This window comes from Chelonia mydas, chromosome 7 (assembly GCF_015237465.2).
Source record: "Chelonia mydas isolate rCheMyd1 chromosome 7, rCheMyd1.pri.v2, whole genome shotgun sequence".
Classification (NCBI taxonomy): Eukaryota; Metazoa; Chordata; order Testudines; family Cheloniidae; genus Chelonia; species Chelonia mydas.
The window spans coordinates 94,869,943-94,886,812 of NC_057853.1; the positions used below are offsets into that span (position 1 = coordinate 94,869,943).

The following is a 16,870-nucleotide window of genomic DNA, read 5'->3' on the forward strand; positions in this document are numbered from 1 at the left end:
CAATGCTCCAGTTTAAAGTAGCACACTGGTCTATCAGTGTAACATTATGTTTCCCTGTACGTTGTACACTATATTTAGGGGTGGAGGCATTGTTCCACTACTCAGACTAAATTTTTGAGGATCCAAGCAAATTTTGGAACTAAATTACTTGATTGAAGAGTTCTCAGATACATCACTGATGTCTTATCTTCCTGGTTTCTACAGTAACTTCCATCATCTTCAGCTCATAATAAGCCAGGAAGAGGATAAGTTTTTACTATGTAAAATTTGCCACAAGAATTGTTCAGTTCATGTTTATACCATTTCCCATTCTTTTCTCCTGTAAATTGTCATGAAAATGGATTGCATTATTAACATTGAACAAACCTACATGGTCATTTATACAAACCAGAATCTGCAAAGTCTAGTTATGGGATCTGGCAACTGAGTTGTCTTTGCTGCTTCTTCAAAACCTGGACTTTCATGAAATTTAATCCCTTTCCATCCAGGATGTAGCAGTGCCTACTGAAATTAGCGTAGTTCTCAAATGTGTAACATTAGCATTTATTGGGTCTGGCTGTCTCAGGGTGTTGCTAATAAGCTATAAAGCCTTTGACCTGTAGGTCACTCATTTGAATCCTGCTTACCTCTGAAGGGATTAGATGTTCTATCTAATGGAAGTTTGATGATAAGTTTGGTAAACCTCAGTTCCAGCTCCCACATCACAAACACACACCTATGTTAACATCCGGGGGCATGGGCTGAAATTCAACCAATGCTGATGCTTAAGCTAGTAATACAGGAGGACACAGCTACCCTGTGCTGCTGATCCAATCACTCTGCAGTTTAATTGCTTTTCACAGTGTGGTCAAGCTAACTCAACAGAAGTTAATTCAAGTTTACATCACTTGAGCTAACTGCAGTGAGGACAAACAGACTCTATCAGTCTCATTCTGTTCTTAAAGGGCTGAGCCTATAAACCCAACTACAAACACTAAAAATGCAATAGTAAAAACAATATTAGCACAACATCCAAATTCACTCATAAATGCTATGATTTGCAATCTGGAATTACTCCAGGATCCATCCAACATGGGTTAATAGCTGGGTCTGAATCCACAACCTTGTAGTCTACAGCACAGACCACTTCCTCTTCAATGGTGAAGGACAGGAAATAAAGACCTATCTTTTAACAGCTATTTTGCACATAAACCCTTATGATACAAAGCACTCCTTCTATCCTGAAAGGCTTATAATATCATAGAAATGTACAGTTGGAAGGGGCCTCAAGAGTTAATTGAGCCTATTCCCCTTGCTGAGGCAGGAGTAAGTATATTGAGACCATCCCTGGCACATGTTTATCCAACCAGTTCTTAAAAACCTCCAGTCCCCCAAAGTAATGTTTTGTTTTAATAATTTATTATTTTTATATTTAACACAATCATGAAGGATACTTTTTAAAAATATAATTTATTCTTATTTAATGACATAATTATGTTTTCCCATCCCTAGTTTCAATCTTGTACCATATTGTGAAAGAACATAAATTTGTTAATGATCATAGAGTTAGCCGAAACAGTGCAAACACAATCCCTTTGATACCCTCTGGACAAATGTATGCTAACACATCCAGAATAGGATAAGCTATCTTGCACTGTCTGTGTTTGCAGATGCCATAAGTTCACATCATCATGGCAAGTGAAGACTAAGGAGGCCAACTGAAAGAATATCAACTATTCCGGTAAAATATAAAATGAAAATTGGGTGCATGAAGAGGAATTTTGAAGAGTAATAGCCCTAAGATATAAAATAAACAAGTAATTCTTTAAATATATCAGAAGTGGGAAACCTGAAAGAGAATTTGTAGGTCTGTTGGCTACCAGGATGTAAAGGAAGCCATTAAGGCGGGTATGGATATTGCAGAAAAAGCTAATTGATTTGCTTGCCTCAGTGTATACCATAGAGGATATTAGTAGGATACTTACCATGGACCTACTGTTTTCTGGTGATAAAGATGAGGTACTAACAGAGTCTGAGACATAAAAAAAAAAAGAGTAATGGAACAAACTGATAAATTAAAAAAAAAAACAAAAAAACCCAAGTTACTATGACAGGATGGCACACATCCAAGAGTTGTGAAGGAACTTAAGAATGAAAGGGCTGAGCCTCCTGTAAAAATATGCCATTGCTAGTTAAAATTGGCTGTTGTTCAAGATGGCAGAAAATGTTGAACCTGTTTTTAAAAAGGTGCTAGGATGATCCTGGAAATTACAGACCAGTAAGATTTACTCTAGTACCAGGTGAATTGGCTAAACAAATTAAAAACAGAATTATAAAACAGCTAGGTGAATAACATGATTGGGACAAACCAGCACAGCTTCTGTAGAAGAGAACTGTGACTCTAAATTATTAAAGTTCTCTGAGAATGTCAACAAAAGAGTCGACTAAGATGAATGGGTTGACATAATTTGGATTTTCAAAAAGATTTCGACAAAGTCCCCCCACAAGAAGCTATCAAAGAAACTAAGTACTCGTGAGGTGATATGGAAAGAACTATTATGAATTGTAAACAAGGAAAAAAACGGGAAAAAAGAATACACATAAATTGTCCATTTTCAACGCGGTAAAAGGTTAACTGTGGCATGTGTCAAGGTTCCATATTAGGACCAGTGTTTATTATATTTAGTAATGATCTGGGAAAGGGTTAAAAAGTGGAACAGTAAATTTGCAGATGACACAAAATTATTCAGATTAGTCAAGACTCAAAACATCAGACATTTCAACTGATTTAACAAAAATGAGTGAATGGGCAGAATGATGGCAGATTAAATTCAGTGTTGACAAACACAAAGTGATGCCCACTGGAAGGAATTCCTGTTCAATGTGTAGTGGTATTCTAACACAACAACAACAACAGCAACCAAATTGCTATGGTGAATAAGGAATAGGATAGATGATAATACTGGAAATAATATGATACTATTATATAAATCAATCCTGTAACTTCAGCTGGAATGCTGTGTTAAATTCTGGTCAGTCTTTCTCAAAAAAGGTAGAGCAGAAATAAGGGGGTTCAGAGCGGGAAGAGTGAAAGTGAACAGAGGCATGGAAATATTTCCTTATAAAGAAAGATTGAAAAGAATAATACTATTTCATTTAGAAACAGGATGAATAAGAGGGGACATGTTAGAATTATACAAAATAATGAATGGTATAAAGAGGATAAATTATGCATTCCTTGTTTTTGCATTATGAGAAAGGATACATAGGAATTATTCAATTATATTGACAGCAAATTTCGAACTGATATAAGCAGATATTTTTGTAGAAAATATAATTTATGTGTGGGACTCATTGCCACAAGGTATCATTGAGATTAAGAGCTTTGTAGGACTAAAATAAGGAATGGATATTTATATTGATGAGAATATTCACAGTTACATATAGAATGTTTTGTGTTTGGGGAGGGAGGCTATAAATCATCAGTCCTTAGAAAATAAGTGACAGAGGTTATACAAAATGTCTACAAGGAAGTTATTCCATAATTATCCACTAAAGAGTTCCTCTAACTTTCTTCTGAAGCATCTTCTACTAGCACTATCTGAGACAGGACATTGGATTAAATGGGATGCTGGACTGATCTGATATGGCAAATTCTTAGGTGCTTTGCAAGCAGCATTAGCAAATATATGTACAACCACAGCTCAAAATAATTTACATTGGTAAAGTCATATATTCTGTTCTTTATTACTGCAATAGCTATTGCTAGGAATCTATTCATAGTCCCTGGATAAAATGTGGTAAATATAGCAAAGAAATGCCAAAGAGAGTGAGTGTCTTACTGTGGTGATTTGCGCACAAATCTAGTTAACATGCATTGTTATTTTTGAATCTAACTTTCAACAACTGTGTCAAAAATTTATCCCTCAGGGCAATTTTGTAAAAGCTCTAATTATGGCCATTGTTTCAGCTGATACATCCAACCATGATGTTGTTATGATGATATAGTGCACACACCATGCTTCAGCAATACAGGCATCTTGTTTGGTGGGATTGCATTTACCCTGATGTAATTCTATATTTGCAGACGGGACAGACACTTTAACCTCATCTAATTTTTAGGGCAAAATTCTGCCCTGCTTTGCATAGGTTTGCTTGTTGAAAAAAAAAAAGATGAGGGCACTTGGTGCTTCTCCCTATTCCCCCTGCTTCTAAGGTATATGTACATAACCAGCACAGAATATGAACCTGGCACTCTCTTGAAAGCTAGGAGTGGGGGTGGAGGGGTGTTCTTGGCTAATGGTGTACTCCATGTTCCATGGACATAAAGGAGCAGGCCTCTGGGCCCCCTAGCGTCTTCTTGCTATTGTCACTGAATTATGGGGAAATGCACACTGATCCTTGTAGAGCAGCAACTAGCACTGCAGAGTACATTGTTGCACTGAGCAGGCAGGATGGCTCAAGGAATCTCTGCTTGTCTCTTAGCACTCCATGCTTCCTCTCTCCGGTCCAACCCCAGGCACGCTACACTAATAAAGCCAGATTTGTCAGTAACAGTCATTAACCCTTGCTGCATTTGATTTGTCATTTTTTGCATAAAATGCAAGATCCAGAAATATAAATGTAAACTGATTATTACTGTGATTAGCCATTCATACTTTGAACAGAGGATGAGAATTATGCAATAAAAATAACTGTCCACATGGAAACAATAGTTATTGCTCATGTATAAAACTTTTACTAGCCAAAGGCAGAGCGAATAAGCACTTTGAAAGCTTCAGGATTGTGTATACTAGAGAAATTAGAACATTTAATGAACAATAGAATTCTCTCTAAAGAGTTTCTAATTGAGGAACATTACATGTTATTGACATCTACATGTAGATAGTGTTGCTCTCTAGCCCAAGAACACTAATTGGATTGTGGCGACAAATGAAGAGAGAGAAACAATTCTGAGGGAGCAGATGCCTTAAGTTTATATCTACTTTATAATAATGTAAATAAGTTGCATATTTGGATTTTCTTTGGAAAGAGGACAGACAAGAGGAAGTGAAAAGAGGAAATCAGACGATGATGAACTAAACAGAAAGTTTTGAAACTCCCCTCACTTAGAATAGATTTATAAAAAAACTTTGAGAGTGAGACTATTCCAGCCTACAAATATTTTTAAGAACACATCTTTGTAGGAAGAGGGGATAAAATAGTCATCCTAGTTTAGACTGTGGCTAACTTCAACACAGATGTGGGAGTCCCAACTTTTACCCCGAATTTGAGAGTTTGGGGGACACACAGGCCTGTATCAAGTTGAATTGGAGAGTGGGCATGCGGGTTGGGGCTAATATCTGTCTGGAATACTGGTGACTGGAGGAGAAGAGGGGTGTAAGAGTGTGAATTTAGTGCAAAATTGTTAAGCATGTTAAATAGGAAACATACAATTATTTTAAAAAAACCACTGCATTACTCAAACAAATTAGTATAATTAGTAGGGCTGTCAATTAATTGGAGTTAATTCACACGATTAACTCAAAAAATTAATTACAATTAAAAAATTAATCATGATTAATTGAAGTTTTAATTGCACCATTAAACAACAGAATACCAAATGAAATGTATTAAATATTTTTGGATGTTTTTCTACATTTTCAAATATTTATTTCTATTACAACACAAAATACAAGGCATACACTGCTCAAAATACAAGGCATACACAGCTCACTTTATATTATTATTTTTATTACAAATATTTTCACTGTAAAAATGATAAAAGAAATAGTATTTTTCAATTCCCCTCATAGAACTACTGTAGTGCAATCTCTTTATTGTGAAAGTGCAATTTACAAATGTAGACTTTTTTTGTTACATAACTGCATTCAAAAACAAAACAATGTAAAACTTTAGAGCCGGGGGGGGCAAACTTTTTGGCCTGAGGGCCACATCGGGGTTCCGAAACTGTATGGAGTGCTGGGTAGGGAAGGCTGTGCCTCCCCAAACTGCCTGGCCCCTGCCCCCTATCTGTCCCCACCTACTTCCTGCCCCCTGACTGCCCCCCTCAGAACCTCCGACCCATCCAACCCCCACTGCTCCTTGTCCCCTGACCGTCCCCTCCCAGGACCCCCCGCCCCTAACTGCCCTGCCAGGAACCCACCCCCTATCCAACCCTGCTTGCTCCCTGTCTCCTGACTGACCCGACTCCTATCCACACCCCCGCCCCCTGACAGGCCTCCCGGGACTTCCACACCTATCCAACCACCCCCTGTTCCCCTGACTGCCCCCCGGGACCCTCTGCCCCTTATCCAACCCCTCCACTCCCCGCCCCCTTACCAAGCTGCTCTTAGCACCAGGACTGGCTGCCGTGCTGCCTGGCCAGAGCCAGCCACGCCGCCATGCTTCCCAGCAGGAGCTCACAGCCCCACCACCTACAGCGCTGGAAGCATGGTGAGCTGAGGCTGTGGGGGAGCGGGGACAGCAGGGGAGGGGCCAGGGGCTAGCATCCCCAACCAGGAGCTCAAGGGCCGGGCAGGATGGTCCCGCGGGCCACAGTTTGCCCACCTCTGCTCTAGAGCCTACAAGTTCACTCAGTCTTGTTCAGCCATTGTCTGCTTCTTATTTACAATGTCACCTGAAAGTGAGAATAGGCGTTTGCATGGCACTTTTGTAACTGGCATTGCAAGGTATTTACATACCAGATATGCTAAACAATCATATGCCTCTTCATGCTTTGGCCACCATTCCAGAGGACATGCTTCCATGCTGACAACACTTGTTAAAAAAAAATGTATTAATTAAATTTATGACTGAACTCCTGGGGGACAATTGTGTTTCCTGATGTTTTACCCACATTCTGCCATATATTTCATGTTATAGCAGACCCGGATGATGACCCAGCACATGGTCGTTTTAAGAAAACTTTCACTGCAGATTTGACAAAATGCAAAGAAGGTACCAATGCTGGTAAAGATAGCTACAGCACTCGACCCAAGGTTTAAGAATCTGATGTGCCTTCCAAAATCTGAGAGGGACAAAATGTGGAGCATGCGTTCAGAAATCTTAAAAACGCAACACTCTGATGCGGAAACTACAAAACCCGAACCACCAAAAAAGAAAATCAACCTTCTGCTGGTGGCATCTGACTCAGATGATGAAAATGAACGTGCATCAGTCTGCAATGCTTTGGATCATTATCAGCATGGATATTAACATCATTATCAGCACCTCTGGAATGGTGGTTGAAGCATGAAGGGACATATGAATCTTTAGCATATCTGGCATGTAAATATATTGTGATGCCAGCTATATCAGTGCCATACGAATGCCAGTTTTCACTTTCAGATGACATTGTAAACAAGAAATGGGAAGCATTATCTCCTGCAAATGTAAACAAACTTGTTTGTCTGAGCGATTGGCTGTATGAGAAGTAGGCCTGAGTGGACTTTCTAGGCTCTAAAGTTTTACATTGCTTTATTTTTGAATTCAGCTATTTTTTGTACATAATTCTACATTTGTAAGTTTGTCATTAATTTTTTTAATCATGGGATTAATCACAATTAATTTTTTAATCACTTGACAGCCCTAATAATTAGAAAAAAAATATTCAGATTCACACAAGACAGTGGTAATTTAAAGTGTTGTTGTAACCACGTTGGTCCCAGGCTATCAGAAAGACAATGTGAGTGAAGTAATATATTTTATTGGACCGACTTCTGTTGGTGAGAAAGGCAAGCATTTGAGCTTACACAGAGCTTTTCTTAAGGTCTGGGAAACATACTAATTTGACTTTTTGGTGTCCAGTTCCTTTAAGAACTACAAGAAAAATCATGCAGACAGGTATGAAGGTTAAAACTTTCAAAAGCCCCAATGTGATTTGGGAGCCTAAGGCCCATTTTCAAAAGCACTTAGCACAGGACTTTCAAAAGTGCCTAAGCAGATTAGATGCCTAACTCCTTTAATAGGCGGTAGGTGCTTTTGAAAATCCCCCTATTAGGAGTGTGTCTCATTGAAAGTTAATGAAAATTTTACCCAAAGTCACTATGTTGGAGCATGTGCACCAGCTGACAAAGACTTTAGTAAAGTGTCTACTAGTTAGTTACAAAGCTAAAGAAAATGATCTTTTCACAAAAAATATGGTTTTAAGCTTGAGAGTGGCCTTAAACATGGGCTTTTTCTTTTCCATCTGGAGGTAGCCATTATGTTCTTGGGGAAGGATAATTTTGTTGTTAGGGCACAAGCCTAGAACTTGGGAGACCCTAGTTTAATTCCCTGCTCTGTCATAGACATCCTGTTGGACCTCAGGCAAGTCACTCTGTTCCTCAATTCCTCATCTGTAAAAATGGAGATAATACTTCTATACCTCACAGGGATGTTGTGAGTATAAATACAAGGGTTGTCAAGAAGTCAGTTTACCCCCAGACAGTCCAGCAAGAATGACCTGATGTAGGTGGCAGCCTACCTTTTTGATCGCATCATAGTGCCATCTGTTAGATAGCCTACTTAAAAGTCTTGATCAGTCACTTGAATACATGCTAATGCCACCTGTTGGGGAAAAGGTGAACTAATTGATTGGCTAATCTTCAAGAAAAAATATTGTATTTATGTATACCTTTGTTTGTATACCAGGCAATCAATGTACATGATGGTTTACAAAGCAAATTCAACAAATTAAGAGATAGGGTCCCTGCCCTGACAAGTTTACAATCTAAACCAACTAGACAAACATACATAAATGAACTCAGAAGGGAGTGGGGGGAAGGAGAGGAGAGTTCACAGTCATTAAACATGAAAAGTAAGATACATTCAGGAGTCGCTCTACATTTGGGAATTTGATTTTTCAGTAATATTATCACTCCACTCCCATCCTTTGAATTCATTCTGACTTGACCGATGAACTGATGCAAAAGAAAGACATTGCCATAGGATTGTTAGGAAATGTGAACATTGTCGTTATTGTTAATAATAAAAAAAATAATGATATTACAGTAGCACCTTTTAGGAACAAGGTTGGTGCCCTGTTGTGTTAAATACTCTACAAACCTCTAGTAAATGAGAAGAGTAGATATGTACTTAAACAGATCTGATATAGACAAACCTAAAACCTCTTGATCAATTTTACATCTGCAAAAAGCTATGAGAGATTAGACTCTGTTAACTACATGGATACTACACTAAACAAGAGGGATAAATTACCATTTTTCTATTGCTGAAGAAGAATGTATCCGGGTTCATTCTATTCACAAGAATAAATATCTTCATAGTCTCTTCAATGGTGATTCTAGCTTGATTTTTTTTTTAATTGAAAATAATTTCCAGTCATCTGTCTACCTCAGAATAAATGAAACATGTAAAGGAACTGGAAAGATGGAGGCTTTGCTGAAACAAGAAATTATATGCCTCCTTAAAATGTATCATTAATTAATTATAATGATACTTGTCTCTCCCTCTTGGTAACAGCAATGGGGAATCCACAGTATCTGTCTGATGCCAATCTGTTAATAAATGATGTTCTCTTTTAGGAGTTAGAAATCCATTTGCTAAATATTAAAGAGAATTTAGTGTCAATTTTATTTGATAGTGTAATCCTTGCACACTAGTATCACTCCAAGAAATTTCATGTCCTGCCTGAAGTAAAACCTCAAATATGAACATCTCTGAACTATTGGGTTTCAAAATTCAGGATAAAATCTGTCCCATTTTTCACCAGATTAAATCATATTACTAGATCCCTTTATACGTAGTTAATACTAAACTCTAAACATTGTTGATGCCAGCAGTCAGCTCATCTAAACAAGATTATCTAGTCATATGACAAACTAATTCCCTTTTGGGAGCATATTTTTTCTGTAAACATCTTTACTGAGTGTATAATTAATAGCAAATCAAACGGAGAGCAGATACAAACAAGAATATGCACACTGTGTGTTGCATTCCAATGTCAGTTTGTATAAGAAAATTAATGAAAACAGGAGATGATTTTATTAAATCTATGAACTCCTTGATAAAATGAATTAAACAATCTGCAGAGTCTTCTGAGTAACGTAAGCAGCATTATGGCCCAGATTTCCAAATTCGCAAGCACACTTTTATGCGTATCCAACATACATATGTACAAATACTTGCATGCATTTCAGGGATTGTACAGGCATACTTTGGACTCATGTCAGTGTACATATATGCTTATGTGCATATGCATGTGGGTCTATATGTTGCACCTAGGACCAGATCCTCAGGTGGTATAAATCAGCATAGCTTCATTGACTTCAGTGAAGCTACACCCATTTACAGCAAAAAATCCATTTGCATTTGGTCAACGCTTTGTCATTTTCTGTATACAATTATTAAACAACTAAACGAGAAAAAATAGTTGAGGTACCCATAATAATAAGACCCGAGAAGAGGTTTATGTGACTACACTGATCCAGTGGCTTAACCCTGCATTTAGGGGTTGTGGACATTGTTGCAGTTCTGAGTAAAGTCTGTATACTTTAGGCTTGGTCTACACTTAAAAGGTAAGTCAGCATAAGTACATTGGTCGGGAGTGTGGGGAAAAACAACAACAACAAGACCCACTAAGCTATGCCGGAAAAACCCTCAGTGTAGATGCACCTATATCAATAGAAGGGGGCTTCTGTTGATGTAGCTAATGTTATTCAGGGAAGTGGTGTTCCTACATATACAGAAAAAATGCCTTTGTCAGTGTAGGCTGTGTCTACATTAGAGAGCCATGCTGCTTCAATAACTTCCTTACTAAAAATCATCATTCGGTGCCACTGCTGCCCATAGGTTATTCTCACAAAAATACATAAAACATTACATGGTGCCAAAACACTAATGCCAGTCACCTACATTACTCCCATTTCTTCTCTCTCCCACCATGATTAATCCTGTTGTAAAAATTGCCACCTGTAAAATGCATTTCCTTTGGTCTCACCCCACCTCTTCAGCAGACTTACTATAACACAACTGAGAGGTAAGAAGCTCTGGCCAAACTCCAGTAGCTGAGAGCCATTGCTAAAATGTGCTCATGTGTTAGATCTCAACTAAAGTGATTTTGCTGAGGTGCGTTAGTATTGGACCTCAACAGAAGTGCTTTGCTATTGCTCTGTGTCTGTCTCTGTGCTGAGTCTCACTCAACCAAAGCACATTAACAAATGCGTACTAGTAGCGGACTAGAACTAAAGTCATTTTCCTCTGATCCAGCCACATATGCATGTAGTGGCCCCAGCAATTATTATGCCTAAAAACGGAAGTCCTAATGGTAACCACTATTAGCCTATCTCATTGTGTATTGTCCTAAATGAGATGGAATGTACTTAGCACTCCACATTTACTAACATCGTCTGTTATTTGCTAACAAAAGACTATCTCCCGCAGCATACTACATAAATGACCGTTTAAAGCAGCTGTGTCAGCATTTGGGGCTCTTTTAGAATAAAAGAGAGAAACAGATGTAGGTATTTTATGCACTTTTAAATACAATATAGTAATGGCTATTCATATTTTATAAAATTGCTCTAAAAATTACATGTGGTCTGACACGCTCTGGCTGGTAAACTGACGAATAGTCTCACCGCATGTGTTCAGACATTAGGAGATAATTGCATGATCTAAGAACCTCTTTAGCCAATGACTTTAAGTGATTACATAAAAGGAAATAATTTTGTCTGAGAGAATGAAGCTTCTGAACGCCTAACTTTAGAATTAGTGCCTCCTTTCCCTTCTGTTCATTTATTTTACAATGCCATACATGACCTGCATATGTTTTAAAACTCAAGAACTTCAGTTTCAGAGTTTGCATGTTATTCAAGGAAGACAGATTTTATACATGCTGATCCATGCAAAGAACTGATCCATTATTAAGCCTTCAGATTTGTAGCTATCCCATGCAAGTCAATGTACCAGAGCTTTAAAAAAAAAAGGTTTAATATATAGTTGTTGCTACTAAGTGTGTTTATAGCTAGGACCCCATAAATCTCAGTGCCAAGTTCAGAGGCAGAAGTGAGATTTCTGTTGAGAATATTGATAGATGCAGTAACATTTCTGTTGGCAGTAATCCTGGGGGTCTATAGAAGCTACTGTTGGTTTCACAATGCTAAGAAACCTCATCACTTTTTATTGTCTGTATATCTTACCTGAGTGTATGAGGAAATAAATATATTTACACTTAGGCCAAAGTAAGAGTAAAAAAGTCATAGCTCACTAATCCCAAGAGAAGGTTACATTTTAATACTAATCTCCTTTCTTCTGTTACTCTATCAATTTAAGAACAAAAATTGATGCTGGTTACATGTTTCTACTAGCACTGAATTATGATTGCATTTATTTTTAATTTATTTTAAAAGGTTAATATTTAACTTTACCAACTGGAAACCTTTAGAAATATGCAAATGAAGCCGACTATGGGGATTCTCAGGTAGCTGGCTTTCAAGCTGTTTTGTGCCTGCAGCACAGCAAAATTCAGCCCTGATTGCAAGGGAGAATCTGGGTCTTCATGTCTGGTGAGGGTGCGGGGGCTTTGGAATTAACTTCCCTTAGAACTCTGTCAGAGATCAAGTTCAGTGACCATTAGGACACAAATGCAAGATTCACTTATTTAATATTTGGTTTGTTGTGACCTTACTTTTATGTTTCAATTTCCATATTTAAAGCATCTAACTTCCTGGGTGATAAGAGCTATCAATTAATAGTAGTAACAATATTTGTCTCCACTTTTGTATAAGCAGCTTGAGAATCATTAAAATGAGATGTAAAGCTCTTCTCATGTCTAATGCTACATTCTAGTAGTCATAGATTATATTATATTGTTTTATGTAAATACACAGCTTAAATAATTACATTAACTGATGGTCAAAGTATGACCCAATACCTGTGGGTGTCTAATATAAATAAATGAAATATTGGAAGGCTTGTTTATCATTGTTTGGTCTTCATAAACCCCACCTTGGTTCAAGAAAGCCATTACGTTATTGGTCACATTCTGATATTATAGACAGCATACATCTGCAAATCAATGTGCCACTGTCAAATCCGGGAAAAAAGAGGTACAGAGAATAAGGAGATCTGCTCTCAAAGTTGGGCTACGTCTCTCAGATGCTATGTTGTGTTACCGTGCACAAGCGCCAACTCTGTGGGTGCTCTGGGGCTCAAGCACCCATGGAAAAAAAATAGGGGGTGCTCAGCACCCACGAGACTTAGTGGTTCCTGGCCCCCCTGAGTTTTGTACCTGAGGTCTGCTCACAGGGCACGCCCTAGCCCTAGACAGAGCTTGTGTGTGGAATGTGATCAGTTCTTTGCTGCTAACAGCTTCTGCCTTTGGGACAGGGAGTTTGTTTATGAACAGAGGCAGAGTGATTAAGATAACAAAAGGCTTGTCATTAAATTAAATTAAATTAAGGCTCCTGTCAGGATCCTGAAAGCATTACCAGGCACTCCAGTTAAAAGATAGGAAACTCAGGGCTTGTCTACACTGGCACTTTATAGCACTGCAACTTTCTCGCTCAGGGGTGTGAAAAAACACCCCCCTGAGCTCAGCAAGTTTCAGCGCTGTAAAGCGCCAGTGTAGACAGTGCACAAGTGCTGGGAGCCGCACTCCCAGCACTGGTAGCTACGCCCCTCATGGAGGCGGGTTTTTTAGAGCACTGGGAGAGAACTCAACTACACGACTGCTGCAACTACACAAGCCATGTTAAAGCACTGCTGTGGCAGCACTTTAATGTTGCCAGTGTAGATTAGCCCTAAGGTTAGAAATAAATGGTCCATTTTCAGAATGGAGAGAGGTAAATAGCGGTGTGTGTCCCCAAGGGGCCCGTACTAGGATCAGTGCTGTTCAACATGTTCATAAATTATCTGGAAAAAGGTGGCAAAATTTACAGATGATACAAATTTACTCAACATAATTAAGTCCAAAGCTGACCTCAAAATGTTGCAAAAGGATCTCACAAAACTGGGTGACTTGGCAACAAAATGGCAGATGAAATTCAGTGTTAAATGCAAAGTAATGCTATTGGCAAAATATAATCCTAACTATATATACAAAATATATACAAAATGAAAGCACTCTGCTTTCAGACTACTTCAAATTTATATATCTTTCTCACTGTGCTTGTACCATCCTGAACTGCAGAACACTCATTCTCCAGCTTCAGAATGCTTAAAAATCATCTCCAGTCATCAAAGAGACAAGTGCAACTGAATAATGTAGCTGTCCTTAACAAGCATCAAGACCATATCAGGGAACTAGATGTAAATAAGATTGCTGACAGTTATCCAGAAAGCTACAGTGAGATACCTAATGTCTTTAAACTGGGATGCTAGTGAAGACAGCTTGTAGGTGATTGCAATGATGTTAATATACTGTAATTCATGATAATGTAATTATCAATTAATTAGTAGTTCATAACAATTTAATCATTATTGAAATAATAAAGTTACCAAGGATAGACACATTCAATAACTAGAATATGAAAGAAGTGTATAAATATGCTAAAAATAGCCTCCCCCCAAAACTGGCAGAGCCCCACTCCCGCAAACACACACACACCTCCTCAAAAGCACCCACCAGCAAAAACAAAAGTCAGCGCCTATGTTATGGCGTAAACTTGTCCAAATCAATTTATATACTTACTATCAAAAAATGGACGTAGGTACTTGTTGTATCCCTTCATTATTTTCTGAATAGCTGGAGGAAGAATTTCACCTTTTCCTTCAGCTGTGGACATTTTCATTAACCTAAAGGAAAAGAAGAACATGAAGGAAGAGTTTTATAGAGACAAAATTGAGTTTCTTGAAACGGGTACTTGTGTCAGGGCCATAAAGGACTGCTTGCCATTAGATTTACATAACATGAAATGTTTGTGCTTTTGTATTTCATAATGCACTTATCTACAGAAAAATAATATCCTAGAGAATGTCAGACTTCATGAATCTTGTTCAGTCCCTAATTTGCAGAAACTACCATTTTTAGCCTTAAATATTTTTTTAGACTGCACGAATAACTGAACAGCTTATGGAAACAACTCAGTTTTCTCTAGCGCTGAATGTGTAAAACATACAGTACCATATATCTTTTCTGGTTTGTTTGTTTTTTTGTTTCCTCATTTATAATGATGCTTCTTTTTATACAGCGAAATCCACTTAAAGTCCCCAGGGAAAAAAAGACAGTTTTTTAAAAAGGAATATTTTTATACACTAAATCTCTCAAAATCCTGCTTTTACTGCACCACATTTTAAAAGAGAGAGAGAAATAAATATGTTGAGTAAATCAAGTAGAATTACAGTGTACAACTCCTATGTACACAAACTTGCTATGAGTACAATATAGGAAAGTAAAACAAATAAAACTAGTGGTATAACACGATTATTCCAGTGACTTAATAGTAGAGGTTTATGTAGAGATGTGGGTGGGAGTCCCATGGATAGGATACAAGACTGGAAATCAGGAGACTGTTGTTTTATTCCCCAGTTTGCCACTGTCCTACTTGTGACACTGGGCAAGTGTATTTCTCCTCACAATCTTTGCTGGGAGGTAGCTGTATTTCATTGTCAGTTCTTTCTCCTAGTATCACATAGACTATATGAATTCTTCTGTCTCTGGAAATTGATTTAGTAGGCAAAGGTATTTCATTGATTTACTCCATTTTCTTTTAAGTATGCTCTTTTAACAATACTTGGCCACAATTAGATAGTCTGTTCACTATAAGATTAATGATCTTCTAAAGAAGAAAGAACCTTTAAGTCAAGTGTATATTTTAAATATGAATGAAATGTAGTATAATTACTTGCTGTATAAGTATCACCTTTTAATCTGTTACATGGAGGCCATGCTTGCAGTAGTTTTTCTGTCTCTCACCCAGTAACACATAATTACAGCTAAACAGCCAGCGAGTTGCATGAATTTAACCACATAGTTTTAATGGGCTGTGGATGAATATATTTCATGTTGTTCTAAAAAAACCAGGGAAATTGCCAGACAACATTCTTTTTCATCACATCACACAACATTGTTCTTCTGATCAATATCTGATTGCGGATTGTATTTCAGTGGTCTGGAGTGTCAACTTTGTTATAACTTACATAAGCTGTTGCATGGTGTGTATGTCCATTAAGTAATTGGTGTTTTGAAACAATTTCTTTGAATCACTTTAATTATCACCCAGCTCTATGCTATTCCAAGATAATTCTGGATTTATGTAATGAGCTTCTAATGTGCAACCTCATTCCTCTTGTTTTTGATTAAATAATAACTAAGGGTCCTATTCAGTCCACAAGACCTCAATCATTTGTGCATTAGGACAACCCATTGTATTCAGGTGGCTGGAGAAGGGTACGTTACACCTCTTCCATAAGCAGAATAGCACTAACTCTTGAGTTTCCAAAACACAAGTTAAATAAGGCCCTGATTCAGCAAGATATTTAAGCATATAGCTAACCGTCCAACTTAAGAGTTTAAAATTAGGCTCCTTGCTTAAGTACCATGTTGCCTTTGGGGCCAAAAATCTGAGCCTACCAAGTAGTCCTATTCTGTAATAGGGATGCTGTGTATTTCCTTCTTTACGCCACCTCAAAAGGAGCAGGAGTAATTATTGCGATAGGGCATCTTGTACAGCTATAACAAAGGGAATTTTAAAAAGCCAAGAACTTTTTTGCTTTTCCCTTACGCATCTCCTCCACATATGTACCTGAGTTTCCTTTGCCTTGGTACTTAATTTTTAAACACATCTACCTCCTAAAGTAAGTTTTGTTCCTAAATGTTTTTAAGGAATTTATCCAAAATGCATTAGCACTCATCATAATAGAAAATTACTTTGAAACAGCTGTCTCAGGCTACTGTCTAGAGAATGTGTTTTAGAAAAATTATGAATATGTATTTATCCAATAGACTGGAATGCCTATTTGTTCTGGT

At 37.7% G+C, this 16,870-nt stretch overlaps 1 protein-coding gene across 1 annotated transcript in view; it reads right to left on the reverse strand.

Annotated features, from left to right (window-relative positions):
- Positions 1–16,870, reverse strand: part of LOC102947945 (gamma-aminobutyric acid receptor subunit pi) — a 69,139-nt gene that overhangs the window by 27,102 nt on the left and 25,167 nt on the right. Inside the window, exon 3 of the mRNA XM_007053022.3 lies at positions 14,594–14,697. Within this exon, the coding sequence (XP_007053084.3) occupies positions 14,594–14,697 (104 nt within the window). The remainder of the gene's footprint in view (positions 1–14,593; positions 14,698–16,870) is intronic.